The sequence below is a fragment of the Oryzias melastigma genome, linkage group LG7 (assembly GCF_002922805.2).
Source record: "Oryzias melastigma strain HK-1 linkage group LG7, ASM292280v2, whole genome shotgun sequence".
Classification (NCBI taxonomy): domain Eukaryota; kingdom Metazoa; phylum Chordata; class Actinopteri; order Beloniformes; family Adrianichthyidae; genus Oryzias; species Oryzias melastigma.
The window spans coordinates 4,026,559-4,049,780 of record NC_050518.1 but is presented as its reverse complement, the minus strand read 5'-3'; the positions used below and the strand labels follow the sequence as shown (position 1 = coordinate 4,049,780).

Sequence of the window (23,222 nt, the reverse complement as noted above, 5' to 3'; positions counted from 1 at the left end):
CCAGATGTGTAACTGCAGCAGCTTGAGTGCTGAAGACATCATTACAGCAGATCCCTCTTTCAATTTCCCTGTTTACTCTGCTGTATATACCGTTGCCCATGCCTTACATGCAGTGCTGCAGTGTGGAGCTGACAGCTGCAACAAGAGCATTAAGGTTCACCCAGACATGGTAAGAAAGCAAGTAATTATTTTATCTCCTCTTTAAAATAATGAAAAAAATATTATCTTAAAAGACATATGCAATATTGACATATCAGACATAGAAGTTAATGAAAGCTTCTTGTTTTTACATTTTAAATATTTATTTATTTCAGCCATTTGGCACATTAGGCTTTGATGCAGCTGATAAATATATTTGCAAATAAGGTATTCAAAAATGTATCTGCGTCAAATATTGGATTAAATTAATAATCTAATGATATTTGTTTAATTTAATTGTCCCCTTTTTAACAATATTTGGAAATCCTATGTAATGTGACATCAAACCTACTTTATGACATGTTCCTTACCTTATAATAAAAAAGATGAGCATTTGCTCAGTGTTTTCCAATGTTTATTGATTTGCATTTGTCTGCTGTTATTTATTCATTTGTTTGTTTAATTTTTAATGGTATTTATTTATTTATTTTCACTTTTTATGTTTTTTTTTATTTTATTTTTTTTTAATTTTCTGGCTGCTGTTAATCAAAATGGGAAAAAAGAAAGGAAAAAAAATATGTTTAAAAGCCAAGAAGGAAATTGTTCTTAGGTTCTCCAGAGTTAAAATCTGACAGAAATCATTTGAATTTTGACAAAGATTATAAAGATTTTTTTTCATAGGTCCTGGGAGAACTCATAAAATTATTTTTCTCCCCTTAAAAAAAATGACAACTACAATTAAATATAAAAATACAAAAAGACATGGCACATTTCCATTCCATTGCCAATACTTTTTACATAGTTTTGAGATTTTCTGTAATGTGTCAGATATACCTTTACTTGACTTTGACAAGTTCATTGCCTTATATTAACAAGTTAGATAATTTGCTTACTGTACTTTAAATTTCTGTCAGAGATCACTTGAACATTGACAGATTTTTTTGTTTGCTTGTTTGTTTCATAGATCCTGGAAAAACTCAAGAAGTCAAACTTCACTCTTTTAAACCAGACAGTTCAATATGATGACAATGGTGACCCCAAATTTGGACCCTATGCCATAGTTTTCTGGAACGAGAGTGGTGATGTAGAAGAGATCGGCTCCTATACATTTCACCCAATACCCATCTTTAAAATTAACAAGTCTAAAATCCATTGGCATGGAAACGGAAAGGCAAGGTTTCCCTCTTCCTTCACTAGGAAAGGCTTACAGCACATAGAAAATTATTCTTAAACTTTTAAGTCAATATATGTAAGAAGAAGCACACAATACAATACATTTACCAATTGATCTTGGCTTATAAAGTAGCATCATTGCATTTACTTTTACCTTTTTACTCAGCTATTGCTTTATATTCTGGTTGTTTGTCTTGCACAGGTTCCTAAATCCTTTTGTTCTGAAGATTGTTCTGGTGGACATAAGAAAAAGCAGGAAGGATTTCACAAATGCTGCTTCAGTTGTACAATCTGTCCTAAAGAAACTTACTTGAACAGTACAGGTAACTTCAAGTTTTTATATTTATTTATTAAATGATAAAAACATTAAAAAACTAAAGATTTTGGTATCCATGTCTCCAGATGCCTATAAGTGCATGAAATGCAAGGAGACAGAGTGGTCTCCACCTGGAAGTACATCGTGCTTTGAACGGAAGCAGGAGTATGTCCCATTCAATGATCCCGGGGCTATAGGTGTCATGGTTGGAACCTTGATCTTACTGATCTTCATTGCGGCCATTTCTGTTCTCTTTGCCCTCAACTACAACACACCTGTTGTCAAATCTGCCGGAGGTCCAATGTGCTTTCTAATTTTAGGATGCCTCAGCCTGTGCAGCATTAGTGTGTTTTTTTACTTCGGTGAGCCCAGAGTCACGTTTTGTGTTTTAAGGTTTGTTCCATTTCTGTTGTTCTATACGGTTTGTCTGGCGTGTTTTGCTGTGCGCTCATTTCAAATTGTTTGTATTTTCAAAATATCAGCCAAGTTCCCAAATATCTCTAGAGTTTGGACTAAATATCATGCACACTGGATATTCATTGCTGCTGCATCTTTCCTCCAGGCCATTTTACTCATCACCCATTTTTCTCTTGACCCCCCAAAACAATTTAAAGATACATTTTACTCAGACAGATTTATACTAGGTTGTGATTTTGACAAAACTCTTAATGACTCACTTATCTCAATTATTTTAGCCTTTATATTGATTCTTCTTAGCTTTTGTTTCTCATATACAGGAAAGAACCTTCCAAAAAATTACAATGAAGCTAAAGCAATAACCTTTTGTATGTTTCTGCTGATCCTCATCTGGATAAGCTTTGCTACTTTCATCAAATTATTTCATGGAAAGTCGATTAATGTTATTAATGCTTCAGCCGTACTCTTAAGTCTGTATTCTTATTTACTGGGGTATTTTTTTCCAAAATGTTACATAATCCTTTTTAAACCTGAGAAAAACACTGAGCAATACTTCCAAGATCTCATTCAGTGTTATACCAGATCAGCCAGTAGTTTTTAAATACACAACTCTGAAAGGTTGTTGACAATGGCTGATGGCTTTAAGCCTTCATAGTACCTCTTACTTTATAATTTAGAGTTTTTTCTAGAATATTATAAACTGATGTTCACCTTTTGGTCGATCCGGGTTAAGGACTGGCACAAGGAGATCTAGATTCAGTCCTTCTTGTGGCCAAAATATTGATCATTGACATGAATATCAATGGCTTGAGAAACCCATCCCCTATTGTCTTCCAAATAGTATCCAGGGGTTGCAAAAAGGCCAAAGTCCCATAGACTTCCATGGAGAAATAGACTGTTATTTCCCAGTCATTCTATTTGCCAGAATAACCATTCTTGCTCTGATTCATTCTTTTTAGCACATCCAAGATTCAAAGATTCAAAGGCTTTATTGTAACTGTCAGTAACAGTTAAATTGTGAGTGGTCCACCAGCAGCAATGCACAGCACAATAAAACAGAGAAAAACAATTTAAATAAAAAATAAGAATAAAAAAGAAATAAAGTAGAAGATAACATATAATTACACTAATAGCAATAAGAAACTGTACACGCGTAAGGCAAAGGGAAAAGTACGAAAGACGTAATAATTTTAAACAGGAAGTACAATAATAAATACTATTAAAGTGTGATGTGCGGTTTGTGCAAAGATTGACAATTTTACATCTTGTTCATTGGATGTTGTTCAGCATTCGTATGGACCAGGGGAAGAAGCTGTTTGTCAGTCTGGTGGTATGTGACCTGATTGACCTGTAGCGGCGTCCTGATGGCAGCAGGTCAAACAGGTGGTGGGTGGGGTGGGTTTGGTCCTTCAGGATTGTTGTATTTTTTTTTTTGGCAGAAGGATCTTGATAAGGTCGCCAGGGGGGGCAGGGGGCAGCCAATAATTCTCTGAGTTGTGTTGATGACCCTCTGCACAGCCTTTCTGTCCAATGATGTGGAGCCTGGGTACCACACATTCAGAGAGAAGGTTAAGAATGCTCTCCACAGAGCAGCGGTAGAAGTTCACCAGCAGCCTCTGGTCCAGATTACACCTCCTCAGGATGCGGAGGAAGTGCAGCTGCTGAGCCTTCTTCACCACGGCCCGGATGTTCGCTGACCAGGAAAAGTCAGCAGAGGTGGTGATGCGCAGGAATTTGATGGAGTTAGCACAGTCTACCCGTTCTCCATTTATTAATACAGTGGCGTCGGCATGACTGTGTCTTCTAAAGTCCAAAATTAGTTATTTGGTCTTCTGGACATTTAGAGACAAGTTGTTCTCCGAGCACCATTTGGCCCGGTTGCTGATCTCCGCCCCGTATGCCGTCTCATCGCCATTTGAGATCAGCCCCACCACGGTGGTGTCATCGGCAAATTTGAAGATGGCATTTGAGGTGTGTGAGGCGGTGTACAGGCAGAACAGTAGGGGACTCAGAACGCAGCCCTGGGGGGAGCCGGTGCTGTGGTGGAGGATGGAGAAGAGTTGGGGACCGAGTTTGACTTGTTGTGGGCTGTTGGTGAGAAAGTCCTTTATCCACTGGCAGGTGAGCTTGGTCATGTGAAGGTTCAGCAGTTTGGAGATGAGAATGGCTGGGATGATTGTATTAAAAGCTGACCTGAAGTCTACAAAGAGCAGCCTGACATAGCTCTCTTTGTTCTCCAGGTGGCTCAGCTCAGTGTGCAGAGTCAGGGCTGTGGCGTCTTCTGTTGATCTGTTTGCCCTATAGGCAAACTGGAGGGGATCAAATATCTTTCGGAGAAGGTCCGAGATGTGGCTGGAGACAAGTTGTTCCAGGCACTTAGTGATTACGGATGTTAGAGCGATGGGTCTGAAGTCATTGGGGCTATTTACAGGTGACTTTTTGGGGATGGGGATGATGGTGGACGATTTGAGGCAGCTTGGGACAGAGGCTTGGGACAATGAGAGGTTGAACAGTGTGGTGAGGACACCAGCCATCTCACCCACACACTCCTTGACGACAACACTTGGGATGCCGTCTGGTCCTGCAGCTTTCCTGGGTTTTATAACTCTCAGGGTTCTTCACACCTCATGTTCCTGGAGGATGAGTGGAGCAGCGGTGTTGGTGCTGTGAGGTGGTGGTAGTGGCTGTGGGTTAGAGGAGGTTTCAAAGTGGGCAAAGAAGCTGTTTAGTTCTTCTGCTAGCGCTCTGCTGCTGTGGGTGGGGATTGTACTCAGGCCCCTAAAGTTGGTTAGGGCTTGGATTCCTCTCTACACCTGCCGTGGGTTGTTGTCCTGCAGGTTATTTTCAATTTTCTTTTTGTAGTCCTGCTTTGCCTGGCGGATGCTCCTTCTCAGATTGGCTCTGGCTGTGATATAGAGAGAGTCATCACCTGATCTGAAGGCTGCATTGCGGGCTCTGATGAGGGTCTGGACCTCAGATGTCATCCAGGGTTTCCTGTTTGGAAAGACCCGGACATGTTTGGACACTGTAACGTTTTCCACTCAGGTCTTGATATAGGACAGCACAATGTCTGTATGGGCCTCAAGGTCCTCCTGTTTAAATACACTCCAGTCTGTGCTGGCAAAGCAGTCTTGTGGTTGAGGGAAGGCATCAGCAGGAAGGGTGCGAATGGGGAGCATTGCTGGTTTTGACTGGTGTCTGAGGGGGGTGTAGGCTGGGATGAGTACCAGCAAAAGGTGGTCAGATCGACCAAAATGGGGGAGGGGGGTTGTTCTGGAAGCATGCTTAATGTTGGTGTAAACATGATCAAGTGTGCTTTTACCACTGGTTGCACACTTGACATGTTGATATAAATTGGGGAAAACAGTCTTTAAACATGCTTTGTTAAAGTCCCCTGCAGTTATATGGAGGCCTTCTGGGTGGGCTTGTTGTTGTTTTGTTGGTGGAGCTGGCAGAGGGCGGTGGTAATGTTAGCATCAGGAGGGATGAAAGCAGCTGTAGCAATGACTGCCGTTAGCTCTCTGAGAAGGTAGTACGGTCTGCACTGAATAGACACAGCCTCGAGGTCAGGGGAACAGAAGCTGTTACCCTGCTGTTTCGACACCAGTCTTCATGAACATAGACATAAAGTCTGCCTCCCCTCGTCTTACCAGAGTTTTTGTCCCGATCGAAACGATGTAGCACCCGACCGGCTAGCTCCACACTAGCATCTGGTATGAGCGAGCGCAGCCAGGACTCAGTGATAACCAGAAGCGGCAATCCTGAAGGGTGCGGTTGTAGGCAAGTTCCGATTGTAGTTCATCCATTTTGTTGGCGAGGGATCTGGCATGGTTGCGGAGGACGATGTGGCTCCTTCCTTAGCCGTGTTAGCAGGCCAGCACGGCATCCATGTTTCTGCTTCCTGTCTCTGCGCCACCTTCTGCGCCTTGCGATGGCAACAACAAACCACGGAGTGGCCGGTGGCCTGATGATTTCCTCTGGGATGTTGTGAGTCAGTGTAAGGTCCATTTTAATGTCTGTTGTGATCTGCTATCGGATGGTAAGCAGTTACTGAGGCGAGTACTGAGTAACCCCATTGCACATGTAGGCTAGGAACAAGTCAGTACAAAAACTAATACAAAAAATGTTTGCCCAGAGCTGCTGCTAAGCTTTTTTCATTTACTGCCAGTTATTTGAGTTATAAACTGACCAATCAGATGCCTCAATAAAAGTATGTGGTGCCCGCTGGCCCCGCCTACAACGTTTGATTGACAGATTCCCCTGATCCGCTTTGAGTGGGAGGGGTGTGGACAAAAACAGAATCCACATGCAAACAATAATAAAGCATTCTCAAGTGAATTTGTTACAGTTGGAAAAAAAAGCAATTGCTACTGGTAAGTTCACATATATTTTTTGTCTGAAAGTCATCTGCAAACTGGCATGAAGAAAATGTAAAGTCAACCAAGGAAACAAATCTTTTCGGCTTGCGTTAAACTTTTGAAATACCAGAAACGAATGTTAGTGACATATCTAGTGATAACAATTTGAGTAATAATAAAATCTAATAAAATGTTTCATTGTTTAATTTTGCATACCAGCCACCATATTTAGAATTGTTAAATTATAATAAACATCTAAAAGTGTTTTCATCATGCTGTAAATATTTTTACTCATTGTGTGTAAACTTACTTATAAACATGAGGGATTCAACACCAAACTTCTACATTCTTGTTTTGTTTTTATAAGTTTTCTTGTGTCTTTACAATACATACTAGATCCCAGACAGTGTACTATATAAAGCATGTGCTGCTCCCTTCCAACACCAGCCTCTGGTGGTTTTTAGTGGAACAGCAACGTTTAGTACTTCCTGGTTTGTTAAATAAGAGAATATACAAAAAAAATATTATTTGCATGGATTTGTTTCCTTCACATTCTGCAGGACATTTCTCTTAGTTACTCTGAAATGACACCATCAACGTTCCTCAGAAGCTTCCTCTCCTCAGAATGTTGCAAAGCCAAAGTATTCTCACATGTGAAAGATTGTTACTGGCTTCAGTGAAAATGTCTTTGCATTTAGCAAAATCTCAGTATATAGTAGGAACAATAGCTTTCACTTTTAAATAAATGAAACAAAATAAGTGATTCTAGCATATTAACAGCAGAGGATTCATTTACCTGTCTTGAAGTGAGCTATTCATTTTATTCTCATTTTATTCAATATTTTCTCACTTAATGTATTGAAACACTAATATTTTACAAAACATTTTGTCATTGTCTTTTTTTGAATTTCAATTTAACAACCATGTTTGTATGTATTCAAAGAAAGTGTGATTTTTGTCATTGTCTTTTTTGAATTTCAATTTAACAACCATTTTTGTATGTATTTAAAGAAAGTGTGATTTATTTATATTTCTCCTTTATCTAATAAAAACCTGGGTTTTGACTTCTAGGCGCAATAACTAGTTTTAAAATGGTTTATTAAGCTGTCATTGTTTTCTTTTGTAAAATACCACAAAACTTTTTGTAATATTTGTCAATTTAAAGAGGAAGTTAAAACTCAAATCTTGATAATGTTCCATCTTATTTGTAATCATTTACCATTACATAAGTGTCTGAAAACAAAGTTTTTACATTTGTTAAAACAAATGAACCTTGCAGCCAGACATGAAGTCGTGTGGAACTTATTTCCATTAGGGGGGAAATTTTACACCCTCTTAGTACAAAAAAGTAATCCATTTCTATATACAGTGTATATAATAATGAATTACTTTTTTCCCACTATTTTAGATGCTCAAAGCACTTAGAATGTGTTTCCATTATTTATTCAGGATTCATTTATTCGTGGTGAATATAAGCTGCATATGTATGTTGTGTTTTATGGTCATGTATACTCCCGGCCACCAGGAGGTGCTGGAGGGGAGTTGTAGGAAGAGAAGAAAAATTACTGGAATACAAAATTGAGAACTGCTGTTGAAATGTTAATAAAGCATTGATTAAGTAACTATGGTTGTCTTGCTACACCTGAACATTACATTTTTGGCAACAAGTGACCTATTTTTTCAACGATCCAACATGGCAAACATGCATTCACCACCAGTTTTTTTTTTTTTTTGATTGTTGAAACCTGTCTGATTTGTGATTTCTTTGCAAACTATTTCATTAAAATGCATTTTAGTTTTAGCAGCATGGGAATGATGGGGCTTAACTATCATTATTGCTCTTCAGCTGGATAAAAACTGAAACTAAACTTCTTAGATTTCACAAAAGACAAACTCCAATAACCAAAATGAAAGTCTCTTTTACTTTCTTATGTTTCTTTAAGAGTGTCCGGCAGGCTACAGCTCAGAGCGACGTTTAGACCTCAGAGTTTCATCTGAGAGGAGATTATTTGATAGGTGGACATTTTAACATTCATTATGTTGCTGCAGTTAAATTTCATAGACCAGAAGCCATCAACTGCTCCAGGTGGCTTTTTCATAAATTATTTATCACATCTATCCATTTAAAATTAATATTAAAAATATATATATATATTGGAGAGAAGACACAGGCTTGATCTGAATGCTCCCCTTCTCCCTTACCCTTAGCCCCCCCCCATCCCTTTCGTTTATCCCTCAGTGCTTGCTTCAAACGAAGGGTAATGAAAAAAAATAGGGTCTAATATTACAGACGTGACTTTCGTTCGACGACATCATCAATATCACTGGTCTGCTAGCATTAGCGCGGAGCTTCCAGTGCTTGAATAAACATAACAACAGTAGTTTTATAACTTTAAAAAGGTCACGCTACAACAAAAAGTCATTACCTACATTTTAATGTAAACATCTGAGGTTCAGAGCACATCCACGTGAAGAAAAGCGCTTCTCAGCGCGATATGATTTACTCTCGCAACAGTAAACTTTGGATCCCTCTGTTTGGAGTGTGAAACTTAAAAAAATAATAATCCCGGACACAATTTTGACTTCAACTGCCACTTCAAATCAAGGGGGAGGGCTAAGAGGAAGGGAGAAGGGGAGTATTCGGATTGGGCCATAACATATGTAGCAGTAAGAACTAGATACACCTACTACACAGGTGGTTTTAATTCTCCCGATTGCCCAAAGGGTGTGGTACAGACTATAAATGCAGAGCTGCTTTGTGCCTGACACACTGCTCACTGTGCCTCAGGTTCCTGGCCCATTCAGTTTGGTGCTTGAAATCATTGTGTTTGGAGCTGCAGCACAAAAACCAGGTTACAGGTGGAGGTGTGGTTCTACAGTGTGCTGTGCTTCCTGGGTTGGACTTCCTCGTCCCTTCACTGTTTGTGTGGCATTGTGCATGTGTGTGGGGTGTTTTAATTATTTTAGGTATCCCTCCCCACCTATTAACCTGGTCTGGTAGGTGCAGGAAGGCTGAGTATTTTGTTTTTATTGTAATAAATTATATATTTTAAGAAACTTCTGGAACTGCATCTGTGCCCGGTGTGATCTTGCGCTAAACATTTTAGTGCGCCCAAAACCTCCCACTGCTTGTGTTGCCACATATATACATTGAAGATGTTTTGAACAAAAATGGAGGGTTCAATTAAAGATATTATGTCCCAGACCTTTTAATGTTGGTTTTTCATACACCATGTGGTTTAAGAAGGTAGGGGAATGAGGTGGTATGGAGACACAAACAGAGACTTAAGCAAAAGTTGTAGATGTCCAGGCAGTGGTATGGCATGTGGCAGGAATGCAATTTGGGAAAAACACAAATTGAAGATCCAATTCCAGGAGAGGGGAGACTGGGGAGGAGATCTAGCCCAATGTCTCAATTCAAAACAAGCAAAAAACACAAGAACAAGTGATTAGAGACGTAAACAGGAAAATCCAGTAAGTTAAAGTCCCATTACTTGTCACTCACTTAAGTGTCAGGGTGAGTAGACAGATCCCAGAGCAGAGTCAGATGAGATTTGTAATAGTGAAGGTGTATTAGCCTCACAAGACAAAAAATAACAAAAGAAAGCAGACTAGCAGAGAAGGCAGGGAGTTAGGCCAATGAGAGCTTTACTGGAACCCGGAAGGGACAGAATGGAAGGGAAATAACATGGCAGGTTGGAGGAGCCAGGGAGAGGCTTTTGAAGGTTCAGAAATTATGATGGGATGCAGATGTGCAAGGCCACCAGGTAGAAAAGACCACACCTCCTGCCCCACGACACCCTGTGGAAGCACAAACAAAAAGAAAAACATAAGCATAAAGCAACAACACCAAAACCAATAAATGAAAACACCAAATCATAAGTATGTGAAATTTGTTCTCCCCTGGGGGAGTGGTGAGCTCCAGACACAGCTGAACTTGGGTACCATTTGGTGTAACCCCCCAATTCAAACCTTTGATGCTGAGTGTCAAGGCATGGGTCCCATTTTTAGAGTCTTTGGTATGACTCGGCCTGGATTTGAACTCATGACCTTGCAGTCTCAGGGTGGACACTCTTCCACAAGGCCAATGAGCTTGGGGTATTGACATGAATGTCAATGAACTTAGCAACCCCTCCCCTATTGTGTTCCAAATAGGAAGTACCCACTGTTTGTAATAAGGCCAAAGTCCCATTGACTTCCATTGAGTCAGTTATTTCTCAGTCATTTTATTTGTCAGAATGACCATTCTTGCTCTGATGCATTCTTCTTAGCACATTCTTTCTAATCCTATATTTTTTGTCCTTTATTGCCAGTTATTCAAGTTAGAAACTGACCAATCAGATTCCTCAGTAAAAGTATGCAGTGCCCGCTGGCCTGACCTCCAACATTTCATTGACAGATTTGCCCCGAGCTGCTTTCAGTGGGAGGGGTGTGGACTTTGGACAAGCCAGAACAAGCTCACTCATGATTGGCAACAGTAGTTCCTTTAAAAACATGACTTAGACCGACTCGGATTAATCACTGTTGAGGGGTGGCAATCATTTGCAATATGGCTAGACATATTAGTAAGTGGCAGCAAAGGATGTATTCTGATTTCGTGAGGGCTGGAGGTAATGCATTTCTACTGGGGGATCTCAACACTCCTTATGTACAGTTCTTACAAACAGTCTATGGGTTGAAGCTACTTTAGTTGCCACATGGATTCGAGCCCTCAGCAACAGGGGCTGTATCACTTGGGTGCTGGCTTCCTGGGCCAGGCGGTTCTCTCTCCACTCAGTGAGAGGGATCCCTGAGTTCTCTGGCAAGATCATGAGCCAGGTATCACATCAAATCTGAGCCTGGAAGTGTCCGTGTTCCTGCAGTGCTAATTTTCTCCTTGCCCTGGGGCCCTCTCCAAAATTCGTACAATGAGAGCCTGTTCAGCCCATGTTTAACACACTTGTGGGGAACCCCCACATTTTTCTTGGGCGTCCTCCTCTTGGGTGGACTGCCACTGCCTTGATCCCTCCTGTGGGGTGGGTAGGGGTTGCCCGGATTGTGGGGCGGATCTCCCCTGAGGGGCCCTGGTTTGTACCTGGGGTTGATGTGGAGGATGCTCAGAACTCCCAGGTGGTTGTAGGCTGCTTGTCTGGAGCTGGGGGGCTCTCCAGGCATTGGGCCCTGTGCTGGGCTCCTTGGCGCAGCAGGAGGGCTATTTTTCTGGCTGGGCTGGAGCTTGTATTCTCCGTGTTCGTGTCCCTGTGCTCTCTGGCATTGGGGGCCCCTGTGGCCGACGGGATTACCCATATCCCTGAATTGAACCTATATCCCAACATGAACAGAGCTGAGACTCAAATAGAGAAAGGTTTATGGTTAATACAAATGTATACCTTTTGTGTCTAAAGATTCATAACCCCCTATTGTACAAGTCAAATCTGACCAACACAAGAGGCCTTCAGTTCTTACCTGTTTGCCTAGCTGTGAGATAGGACTATTAAAAAAATGTTTCTTGTGTCTAAAGACACAATCAACGAGAAAGAGGCAGAAAGCAGTTGGCGACAAGTCAAGATGGACGATGTCTAATTAATTTTAGAAGCTGTTATGACTACAGCTGAGCAGATGCGCCAAAAAATACACATCTGGAGTGAACTGAAGGTGAAGCAACATCCCTTTTCACCTAGGGCGCCATGCTGCCCAGGGCCAGGCCTGTTTACAGGGGCTGTTTGAGGACACTAACATCAGTATGTTAGCAAACACAAACAGGCACTTCAGCATTGAATATTCACTTAGGAGCTGAAAGCTTTGTGGAATTTTCTCAACCAGAATTTTCAATTTGCATGAGTCATATATACAAAGAAGAACCTCACTACAGTTATTTGCTTTGTTTTGTGTTTTACACTTTTGATGTTTTTCATACATTTTCTGCACATTTTGTCAAATATCAAAGGTACAAAATTCTAAAGATGGACTTGTCTCTGTTTTTAAAGAACTCTTTATTTCAGAAAATAAATGCAAATGGATTTGCATGCTACGTTTTTGCATACTGTTTTGAAAATTAAATATTTCTGTATGGGAATATTACAACACAAGGCCACTTCTAACAGAAGCCTGTTCATCACAGGTGTCTGTTCATAAAGGGACTTTCTGGCTGAGCTGAAATTCACATATGAGTGCCACAGGTTAGAACAACAATGTTTAGATTGATATTTGTTAGTCTGTCCCTTCTGGGTTGTAACTTGCATACAGAGACTAAATGCATCCCCCAAACCTCTGAGTTTAAAAAGGAAGGAGATTACCTACTTGGTGGACTTTTTGATGTTCATCATGTCAGAGGAACTCTTCATTTAAACATCCCAGAAGCCGTCCTCTGCTCCAGGTAAGTTTTCCTAAAATATATTATATGAATGAAATATCAGTTTTTGAAACAGTTCAATTAACTTATGGTTTTTGTAAAAACTTGAGTGTTTTGTGTACATACATCTTTGTTGAAGAACAAGATTAAGAAAATATCAACACGTTGATCCTTAGTACTTTCCTTCTTCCCGTCTACAGTCAAGAGTTCACACTGTCAAGTTACCGGAGGTTTCAGATGATGAGATTCTCAATAGAGGAAATCAATAATTCTACCAGTCTGCTACCCAATGTGACTCTTGGCTATGAAATATTTGACCACTGCTCAGACACAAAGAATTTTCCAAGTATTTTCCGCCTGATGTCTGTGAATGGTTCAGTTCAGCCTTGGAAAGAATCAGCAAACTTCTCAAAAGTGATAGCAATGGTGGGCACATACACAAGCACAGCAACACTGACTGTTGCACCGCTGTTCATGATGGACCTCATTCCAATGGTACGTCTGTTTTCCAGTTTGTTGTTCTCATATCATTCTTTTAGAAATCATTGAATAGCACTGAAGCCTCATAAGTTTTCTTTTGAAAAAAAATTGCCATTAAGACTGATGTAATCTCTTCATTTCTTTAATAGATTAGTTACGGAGCAGCAAGTTCAGTCTTCTCCAGAAAACAGAATTTTCCATCTTTCTTACGAACAGTGCATCCCAACAAAGATGTCATAGAAATAATTTGTAAACTTTTGGAAGAGTTCAAATGGACCTGGGTGGCTTTCCTCTACATTGATGATGATTATGGACGAGATGGCCTGGATGTATTTGTGAAAAAGATCAAGGACACTAAAATATGTATGGCTTTCAATTATGGTCTCAGTAATGGCACAGATTATCCTAAACTTTTTAAAGAGATTAAATCCCTAAATGTAAACGTTATAATTGTGTTTACTGCTGAATGGACAGCTGAAGATCTCATTAATTCTGCAATCCAACAAAATGTCAAAAACAAGGTATGGATTGCAGCAGATGCCTGGTCTCTTCACAAAGAGCTTCCTAAAAAAGCAGGAATCAGAAATATTGGGACTGTTCTTGGAGTTGCTGAACCAAAAATAACAATCCCAGGATTCAATGATTTTATTTATTCTTTCAAAGCTCAAAATCAGTGTGAAAATCCAGAGCAAGATTCATTTTGTAACCAGATGTGTAACTGCAGCAGCTTGAGTGCTGAAAACATCACTACAGCAGATCCCTCTTTCAATTTCCCTGTTTACTCTGCTGTATATGCCGTTGCCCATGCCTTACACGCAGTGCTGCAGTGTGGAGCTGACAGCTGCAACAAGGACATTAAGGTTCACCCAGACATGGTAAGGAAGCAAAGAATTATTTTTCTCCCACTAAAAAAATGATAACCACAATTAAATATAAAAATACAATAAAGACATATGCCACATTTGTGTTCAGAAGTAAAAGTCAATGTTTTTTTTGCATTTTTTGCATCTTAGATATTACTATATTTTTAGCATTCAGCACATTAAGTTCTGATGATACTAATGAAATAGTATTCCATTCCATTGCCAATATTTTTTATGTAGTTTTGAGATTTTCTGTAATGTGTCAGATATACTTTTACAAGTGCATTACCTTATATTAACAAATTAGATCATTTGCTTACTGTACTTTAAATTTCTGTCAGAGATCACTTGAACATTGACAGATTTTTTTGTTTGTTTGTTTGTTTCATAGGTCCTTAAAGAACTCAAGAAGTCAGACTTCACACTTTTAAACCACAGAGTTCAATTTGATGACAATGGTGACCCCAAATTTGGACCCTATGCCATAGTTTTCTGGAATAAGAACAGTAATGCAGAAGAGATCGGTTCTTATACGTTTCACCCAAAACCCATCTTTAAAATTAACAAGTCTAAAATCCATTGGCATAGAGACGGACAGGCAAGGTTTCCCTCTTCCTTTACTAGGTTAACAGCCCATAAATAAAATATTATTTTACTTAAGTCAATATATGTAAGAATAAGCAGCATATTTTGTCTAACAAAATAGGCTACAGAATACTTAATGCCCATTTCTGAAGGTTAGTTAGAAATGTTGAAGTAAAGTGTGAGTTAGTTTTTATGCTGGCTTATAAAGTAACATCATTGTATTTACTTTTACCTTTTTACTCTATAAAATTGTGGTTGTTTGTCTTGCACAGGTTCCTAAATCCTTTTGTTCTGAAGATTGTCCTGATGGACATAAGAAAAAGCAGGAAGGATTTCACAAATGCTGCTTCAGTTGTACAATCTGTCCTAAAGAAACTTACTTGAACAATACAGGTAACTTCAAGTTTTTATATTTATTTCTTAAATGATAAAAATCAATAAATTAATGATTTTGGCATTCATGTCACCAGATCCCTATAATTGCATCAGCTGCAAGGAGACAGAGTGGTCTCCAGCTGGAAGTACATCGTGCTTTGAACGGAAGCAGGAGTATGTCCCATTCAATGATCCCGGGGCTATAGGTGTCATGGTTGGAACCTTGATCTTACTGATCTTCATTGCGGCCATTTCTGTTCTCTTTGCCCTCAACTACAACACACCTGTTGTCAAATCTGCCGGAGGTCCAATGTGCTTTCTAATTTTAGGATGCCTCAGCCTGTGCAGCATTAGTGTGTTTTTTTACTTCGGTGAGCCCAGAGTCACGTTTTGTGTTTTAAGGTTTGTTCCATTTCTGTTGTTCTATACTGTTTGTCTGGCGTGTTTTGCTGTGCGCTCATTTCAAATTGTTTGTATTTTCAAAATATCAGCCAAGTTCCCAAATATCTCTAGAGTTTGGACTAAATATCATGCACACTGGATATTCATTGCTGCTGCATCTTTCCTCCAGGCCATTTTACTCATCACCCATTTTTCTCTTGACCCCCCAAAACAATTTAAAGATACATTTTACTCAGACAGATTTATACTAGGTTGTGATTTTGACAAAACTCTTAATGACTCACTTATCTCAATTATTTTAGCCTTTATATTGATTCTTCTTAGCTTTTGTTTCTCATATACAGGAAAGAACCTTCCAAAAAATTACAATGAAGCTAAAGCAATAACCTTTTGTATGTTTCTGCTGATCCTCATCTGGATAAGCTTTGCTACTTTCATCAAATTATTTCATGGAAAGTCGATTAATGTTATTAATGCTTCAGCCGTACTCTTAAGTCTGTATTCTTATTTACTGGGGTATTTTTTTCCAAAATGTTACATAATCCTTTTTAAACCTGAGAAAAACACTGAGCAATACTTCCAAGATCTCATTCAGTGTTATACCAGATCAGCCAGTAGTTCTTAAATACACAACTCTGAAAGGTTGTTGACAATGGCTGATGGCTTTAAGCCTTCATAGTACCTCTTACTTTATAATTTAGAGTTTTTTCTAGAATATTATAAACTGATGTTCACCTTTTGGTCGATCCGGGTTAAGGACTGGCACAAGGAGATCTAGATTCAGTCCTTCTTGTGGCCAAAATATTGATCATTTACATGAATATCAATGGCTTGAGAAACCCATCCCCTATTGTCTTCCAAATAGTATCCAGGGGTTGCAAAAAGGCCAAAGTCCCATAGACTTCCATGGAGAAATAGACTGTTATTTCCCAGTCATTCTATTTGCCAGAATAACCATTCTTGCTCTGATTCATTCTTTTTAGCACATTCAAGATTCAAAGATTCAAAGGCTTTATTGTAACTGTCAGTAACAGTTAAATTGTGAGTGGTCCACCAGCAGCAATGCACAGCACAATAAAACAGAGAAAAACAATTTAAATAAAAAATAAGAATAAAAAAGAAATAAAGTAGAAGATAACATATAATTACACTAATAGCAATAAGAAACTGTACACGCGTAAGGCAAAGGGAAAAGTACGAAAGACGTAATAATTTTAAACAGGAAGTACAATAATAAATACTATTAAAGTGTGATGTGCGGTTTGTGCAAAGATTGACAATTTTACATCTTGTTCATTGGATGTTGTTCAGCATTCGTATGGATCAGGGGAAGAAGCTGTTTGTCAGTCTGGTGGTATGTGACCTGATTGACCTGTAGCGGCGTGCTGATGGCAGTAGGTCAAACAGGTGGTGGGCGGGGTGGGTTTGGTCCTTCAGGAGTGTTGTATTTTTTTTTTTTGGCAGAAGGATCTTGATAAGGTCGCCAGGGGGGGCAGGGGGCAGCCAATAATTCTCTGAGCTGTGTTTTAAGGTTTGTTCCATTTCTGTTGTTCTATACTGTTTGTCTGGCGTGTTTTGTTGTGCGCTCATTTCAAATTGTTTGTATTTTCAAAATATCAGCCAAGTTCCCAAATATCTCTAGAGTTTGGACTAAATATCATGCACACTGGATATTCATTGCTGCCACATTTTTCCTCCAGGCCATTTTACTCATCACCCGTTTTTCACTTAACCCCCCAAAAATAATTTCAAGATACATTTTACATTTTACTCAGACAGATTTATACTAGGTTGTGAGCTTAAGAAAACTCTTGATGACATACTCATCTCAATTATTTTAGTATCTGTCTTGGTTTTTTTTAGCTTTTGTTTCTCATATACAGGAAAGAACCTTCCAAAAAATTACAATGAAGCTAAAGCAATAACCTTTTTAATGCTTTTACTGATTTCTCTCTGGGTTTGCTTTGCAACTTTCTCGGCAGATTTTCATGGAAGATATATAAATGTTATGAATGCTTTGGTAATACTTTTAAGTCTGTACTCTTTTCTACTTGTGTATTTTTTCCCAAGATGTTACATAATACTTTTCAAACCAGAAAAAAACACAGAGCAATACTTCCAAGATCTCATTCAGTGTTATACCAGATCAGCCAGTAGTTTATAAATAAGCAACTCTGAATGACTGCTGACAAGTAGTTGATGGGTTTAACCCTTCAGAATACATATCTAATATATATATATTAGAACATGAAAGCTCTGCAAAAACATACAGGGGCACAACTAGATTGTGTTGTGAAAAATCCATGTTAGTGTGCATAATCTCTTTGGCATGTTTGCTTTGATGAACATGCAAGCATTTTGTGAGAACATGCACCAAAACCAGAGGCCACATATGCAAATAGAATATTAAAGTATTCTCGGTAGGGTTGGCCAACAAAATTCGGTTACAAGTAGGAACTGTTATAATTTAATGCTGTAAACGGTTCCACATTTCGCTGCTTGGTTTAAGTGGAAGTCCACTCATCTTAGGACATGTCAATCACTTGTACTCTGTTTAGCGCTCTAAAGTTCTAGCCAATCCGTCTGCATTACCTGCAATAGTGGGCGGGCTCAAAGCACGTGAAGCATGTGCTGCTTCAACAACACCCTCTAGTGGTCTTTAGTGGAACAGCAACGTTTAGCACTTCCTGGTTTTTGATAAGAGAATGAATATACAAATATTTCTTTTAAATTTGAATTTATATATTTTTTTTCTTCACATTATGCAGGACATATCTCTTAGTTACTCTGAAATGACGCCATCAGGGTTCCTCAGAAGCTTCCTCTCCTCAGAATGTTAAAAAGCCAAAGAATTCTCATGTGTGAAAGATTGTTAGTGGCTTCAGTGAAAACGTCTTTGCATTTAGCAGAACCTAGTTGAATTTTAAACTGTCATGACCCAAACTGATAGTCTCAAATATATATCACTTTATAAAAGAAACTATAACTATCACGTTTAAATGAATGAAACGAAATGGCACACTACAAACTGCTGATTCTAGCATATTAACAGCTATTTGTTTGCTTGTTTTGAGGTGAGTTATTCACTGTCTAATATTTCCTCACTAAATTCAGACACAAATATTTTACGTTTTTACATAGTCCTTCTGTCCTGTCGGTGTTGCCATATAACAAAAGAAATTGTGATTTATTTCTCCTTTTATCTAAGAAAACTTTGCTTTTGACTTCTGGGCACAAAAACACGTTTTAAAATCATTTATTGAGCTGTCATCATTTTCCTTAGTGAAATATCACAAAACTTTTAGTAATATTGTTAATTTAAAGTGAAAGTTCAAACTCAAACATTTATGATGTTTATCGTATTTGTAATAATCTACCATTACACAAGTGTCTGAAAACAATGTATTTGCATTTACTATAACAAATGAGCTTTGTGGGCAGACATTAGGTCGTGTAGAACTCATTTGAAAGAGGGTGTAAAAGATTAGCATTGACCAAAGAGAAAAAGTCTTCTTTGAAACAATCAGGTTCAAAATGTGTGGAAATTAAGCATCATTAGTAACCAGTGTTGAATGAATCTTTCTGTTTCTAAACTTGTGACCCATAGTCCCACAATTTGTCAGTATAAAAGATGAAAAAAAACTTTTACCTTAAGATTTACACAGTAAATTAACTAATACTAAAAATTTCAACAACTTTTTCATTTTGATGTTATCAAGTGCAAAATTATCAAATTATTGTATATTATTACATTTAGCAATATAATAGTACTTAGCACTCATTTTATTCAGTTCATAGATCATTTATGTTCTTGATTATGTTTTTAATTTCTAATAATTACTAATATTATAATTGTGTAGCTTCATCTAAAGTAATTGTTTCATTTGCATGCAAATATACACATGTATTCTTTATATATATTTATATAGATATCATCTGTCAGTTTGTTTTTTGATATGGTATTTAGTGACACAATAATAACCCAAGTTTTCATCTTTTGTTGATTAAATTGTTGGGGTTTTTGTTCTTATTTTCTCATTGAAATATGCACTATGTTGTGAAAAGAATGCAGAAAAACTTATAAAATATGTGTGTTCTATTGTAAACAAGATTTGACAAAACTTATTTTGAAATTTCAAGTTTAGTTTCTGCTCTTTTTTATTTTTGCATGCTCCTGGTGTTTTTTCAATGTCTTTTTTGATTTAAAATGTACATATTATTTTAAATCCAACAATTGTGACACAATTAAGATATAAACAACCTGTTATTTGCTAAAGTATAGTAATACTGTAAGTAGGAGACTTTTGCCAACTCCTACCAGCTCTTGTTAGGCAGACAGTTTTTATTAACAACTTTAATCAGTCAGTTCATCAGTTTGACTTTTGTAAATTATTAGCTTTTTTGTACTCAACTGGTGATGTAATTACATTTCAATGTCTGAAAAACAGTAACTATGTGTAATTGATTGATGTGGTTTTATATAAGCAACTTTTCTCCTAATTGTTCTGATCAAATGTCATTAAAATTGTGTTTGGACCGATTACAAAGATCTCTAAATGCTGGGTAATTCTGTATTTCTAAAATAAAGTCATGTTGCATCCTTGTCACTGTAAGAAAAAAACTTTTATTATTCTTCAGGTGAAAAACTTCTATTTCAGTCATGTTTGATTTCTAATAAAGATGTGTCAACAAACCTAAACATTTTGCTGGAATAATTATTTTCTATGATACATATGTTGATCATTCTGGCTGTGATAGCACCAAAAAAGAGGGAAAAAAATGCTAGTTTAAGGAATGATAACGAATGTAATTTTCAAAATTTGATCTGAGTTTTTTTTTTCTGACCCAAAATTACATCAGATTTGTCTAAAATTGTCACGGTCGCAAGTAATACGTAATATTCTAGCAATGATTGTTGAACCCTGTCAGTCAGTCCAGCAGTGGGTTTAATGCTTTTGCATACTGATTTGTAAATTCTTTGCAAACAATTTTATTAACATGCATTTTAGTTCCAGCAGCATGGAAATGATGAGGCTTAACTATCATTATTGCTCTTCAGCTGGATAAAAGCTGAAGCTAATCCTCTTAGATTTCAGACTAATAAACTACAAGAACCAAAATGAAAGTCTCCCTGACTCTCCTGTGTTTGTTTGAGGGTTTCCTGCAGGCTACAGCTCAGAGCGCCGGTCAAACCTCCGAGTTTCATCTGGGAGGAGATTACTTGATAGGTGGACTTTTTAACATTCATTATGTCGCTACAGCTCATTTTCAAAGACCGCAAGCCATCGACTGCTCCAGGTTGGTTTGTCATAAATTATTCATTACATTTATCCATTTGAATTCATATGTAAAAAAGTCATTGAAGAGGAGACGTAATTATATGCAATGTTTTGCTCAAAAACAGAACCTTAAATTTAAGGTATTGTGTCTAAAATGTAAAAATGTCAAGAACTATGGTTTGTCTCTTTTTTCTCTCTTCCAAAGTAAACTTTTCATACTCCCAAATTATCGGAGGTTTCAGCTGATGAGGTTCTCTGTGGAGGAAATCAACAACTCCACCGTCCTCTTGCCAAACATATCTCTTGGCTATCAGATGTTTGACCACTGCTCGGATATACACAGCTTTCCAGGCCTTTTCAAACTCCTCTCTGTCAAGGATTCGATCCGACCCTTGGAAGAAGGTTCAATGAGGCTGCCTAACGTGATCGGAGTGGTCGGTCCTTTCACAAGCACTCATGCCCTCACTGTTGCCCCAATTTTCATGTCAAATCTCTTTCCCATGGTAAATATTGTTTTGTTTTTTTTTATTTAAGTATCTTTAGAAAGAAATATATTTTACATTTGTATGTAATACTCAAGTGTGTTGTCATTAAATGATTGTCTCTTCTCTCACGTTAACAGGTTAGTTATGGATGCTCTGGCTCTGTGTTTTCCCGAAAAAATCTTTATCCCTCTTTCCTGCGAACAGTGCATCCTAATAAAGATGTCATAAATGCTATTGTTGGGATCATCCAGAACTTTAGCTGGCGCTGGGTTGCCTTCTTAAACAGTGATGATGACTTTGGCAAAGACGGGCTGGAGCAGTTCAAAGCCAGGATTGAAGAAAGTGATATCTGCCTGGCCTATTACAAATCAATCAACCATGATACAGATTACTCACAAGTGTTCAAGCAGCTAGAGGAGCAGAATATAAAGGTCATTGTTGTATTTGCTCCAAAAGTGTATGCTGAGGCTGTTATAGAGTCTGCAGTTCAGCTGAACGTCACCAATAAGGTGTGGATCGCAGACGATGGCTGGTCCTTGAACAAAAAGCTGCCGAACATGGAAGGAATCCAAAATATTGGAACGGTACTCGGGGTAGCTCAGCCAGTTGTGACAATACCTGGTTTTACTGATTTTATCTATTCTGCAACAAGTCAGAGAGTGCATGGTGGCGACACAGAACAAGAAATGTTTTGTAATCAGAAGTGCAGCTGCAGCAACGTGAGTGTAAAAAGTCTTCTTAGAGCTGATCCATCTTTCTCCTTCCCCGTTTATGCTGCTGTTTACGCCATTGCACATGCTCTACACAACACTTTGAGGTGCGGATCTGGCACGTGTCATAGAAATATTACAGTTTACCCACAAATGGTGAGTAAAATTATTCCTAAAAGAACATTTTCTCAGTTAGCTTTTGTAATTGTCTGTTAAAGACCAAAGCATTTTTTAAGTAATTATTGCTAATGTTTGCAACCAATATAGTAATTTCTGATATTTTATCATTTCAGTCTTTTATACATGATTTTAAAATTTGCACTCCCTATAAAATATCTGCCTTTTTGCACAACTGTAACAGATCCTGGAAGAGTTAAAAAAATCCAACTTCACTCTGTTAAACCAAGCTGTTCAGTTTGATGAGAATGGGGACCCCAAATTTGGATCCTTATCCATAGTTTTCTGGAACCACAGTGGGGAGGCAGAGGAAGTCGGCTTTTATCATTTTCAACAATCAACCCATCTCTCCATCAATAAGACCAAAATTAAGTGGTTCACAAATGGAGAAGTAAGTAGTTCTTCTAGTGATGCACACATAAATGTGAAGAAAAGGGCATGCATTATTTATTGTTGTTTTTTTTTCCTTTATTTCAAAATAACATAACACAATTACATTTTTTCCACTTCATCTCTTAAAACTTTATATATAATGCTTATTTGCAAGTTCTCTAATGCCCCCTACAACCTTCTGTTTGCTTTTCTGATATCCCCCTGATTTTGTGCAGGTGCCGACTGCATTGTGTTCTTCAGAGTGTCCAGCAGGATATGCAAAAAAGCCAAATGGAATCCACAAATGCTGCTTCAGCTGTGAGATCTGTAAAACTAAAACCTACATAAACATAACAGGTAAAATGACTCATGGAGGAATGAGATTAGCTAAAAGCCATTTTTAGGTTTCAAAGGAGGGTGAAAAGAATAGAAACAAATTATTTTCCCTTTAATTTTGAGGAGACAAATAATTAACATCTTCCATCATGAAACAATGAGTTTATTACCTTTTTTATAACATATAAAAACTTTTGTACGATTTCTAACTTTCCCTTCATTTCTAAAATACTTGTGAAAATTGTCACTCCCAAACTCCACAATCATTTCAGCAGAATACTATTCTTGAAGCTTTTCAGTCCGATTTGTGTCCCTTACATAGCACTGAAACTGCTCTGTTGAAGATCACTAATAACCTTATTGCAGCTGATTCTGGTCTCCTCATTATCCTCATTCCTCTTGACCCGAGCGCGGCCACCATACCT

General features: G+C 38.1%; 4 protein-coding genes across 4 annotated transcripts in view; all 4 read left to right on the top strand.

Annotated features, from left to right (window-relative positions):
* Positions 1–1,510, top strand: part of LOC112159837 (taste receptor type 1 member 1-like) — a 4,396-nt gene extending 2,886 nt beyond the window's left edge. Inside the window, exon 4 of the mRNA XM_024294145.2 lies at positions 1,103–1,510. Within this exon, the coding sequence (XP_024149913.2) occupies positions 1,103–1,369 (267 nt within the window). The 3' untranslated portion in view covers positions 1,370–1,510. The remainder of the gene's footprint in view (positions 1–1,102) is intronic.
* A 42-nt stretch (positions 1,511–1,552) lies between these two features.
* On the top strand, positions 1,553–2,971 carry LOC118599011 (taste receptor type 1 member 2-like; the record flags this gene model as incomplete). Its single annotated transcript, XM_036213016.1, has 2 exons — positions 1,553–1,637; positions 1,714–2,971. Coding segments are annotated over 2 exons (1,017 nt in total), but the record flags the coding sequence as incomplete, so codon positions are not given.
* A 9,570-nt stretch (positions 2,972–12,541) lies between these two features.
* LOC112159823 (taste receptor type 1 member 1-like) lies at positions 12,542–17,207 on the top strand. Its single transcript, XM_024294130.2, has 6 exons — positions 12,542–12,757; positions 12,934–13,228; positions 13,363–14,088; positions 14,468–14,674; positions 14,934–15,054; positions 15,132–17,207. Exons 1-6 carry the CDS (start codon positions 12,573–12,575, stop codon positions 16,061–16,063), a joined length of 2,466 nt encoding a protein of 821 aa, XP_024149898.1. The 5' UTR covers positions 12,542–12,572; the 3' UTR covers positions 16,064–17,207.
* A 3,177-nt stretch (positions 17,208–20,384) lies between these two features.
* LOC112159314 (taste receptor type 1 member 1-like) overlaps positions 20,385–23,222 on the top strand; it is a 6,085-nt gene continuing 3,247 nt past the window's right edge. Inside the window, exons 1-5 of the mRNA XM_024293325.2 lie at positions 20,385–20,736; positions 20,923–21,220; positions 21,340–22,068; positions 22,274–22,480; positions 22,698–22,818. Coding sequence (XP_024149093.1) covers positions 20,558–20,736; positions 20,923–21,220; positions 21,340–22,068; positions 22,274–22,480; positions 22,698–22,818 — 1,534 coding nt within the window. The 5' untranslated portion in view covers positions 20,385–20,557. The remainder of the gene's footprint in view (positions 20,737–20,922; positions 21,221–21,339; positions 22,069–22,273; positions 22,481–22,697; positions 22,819–23,222) is intronic.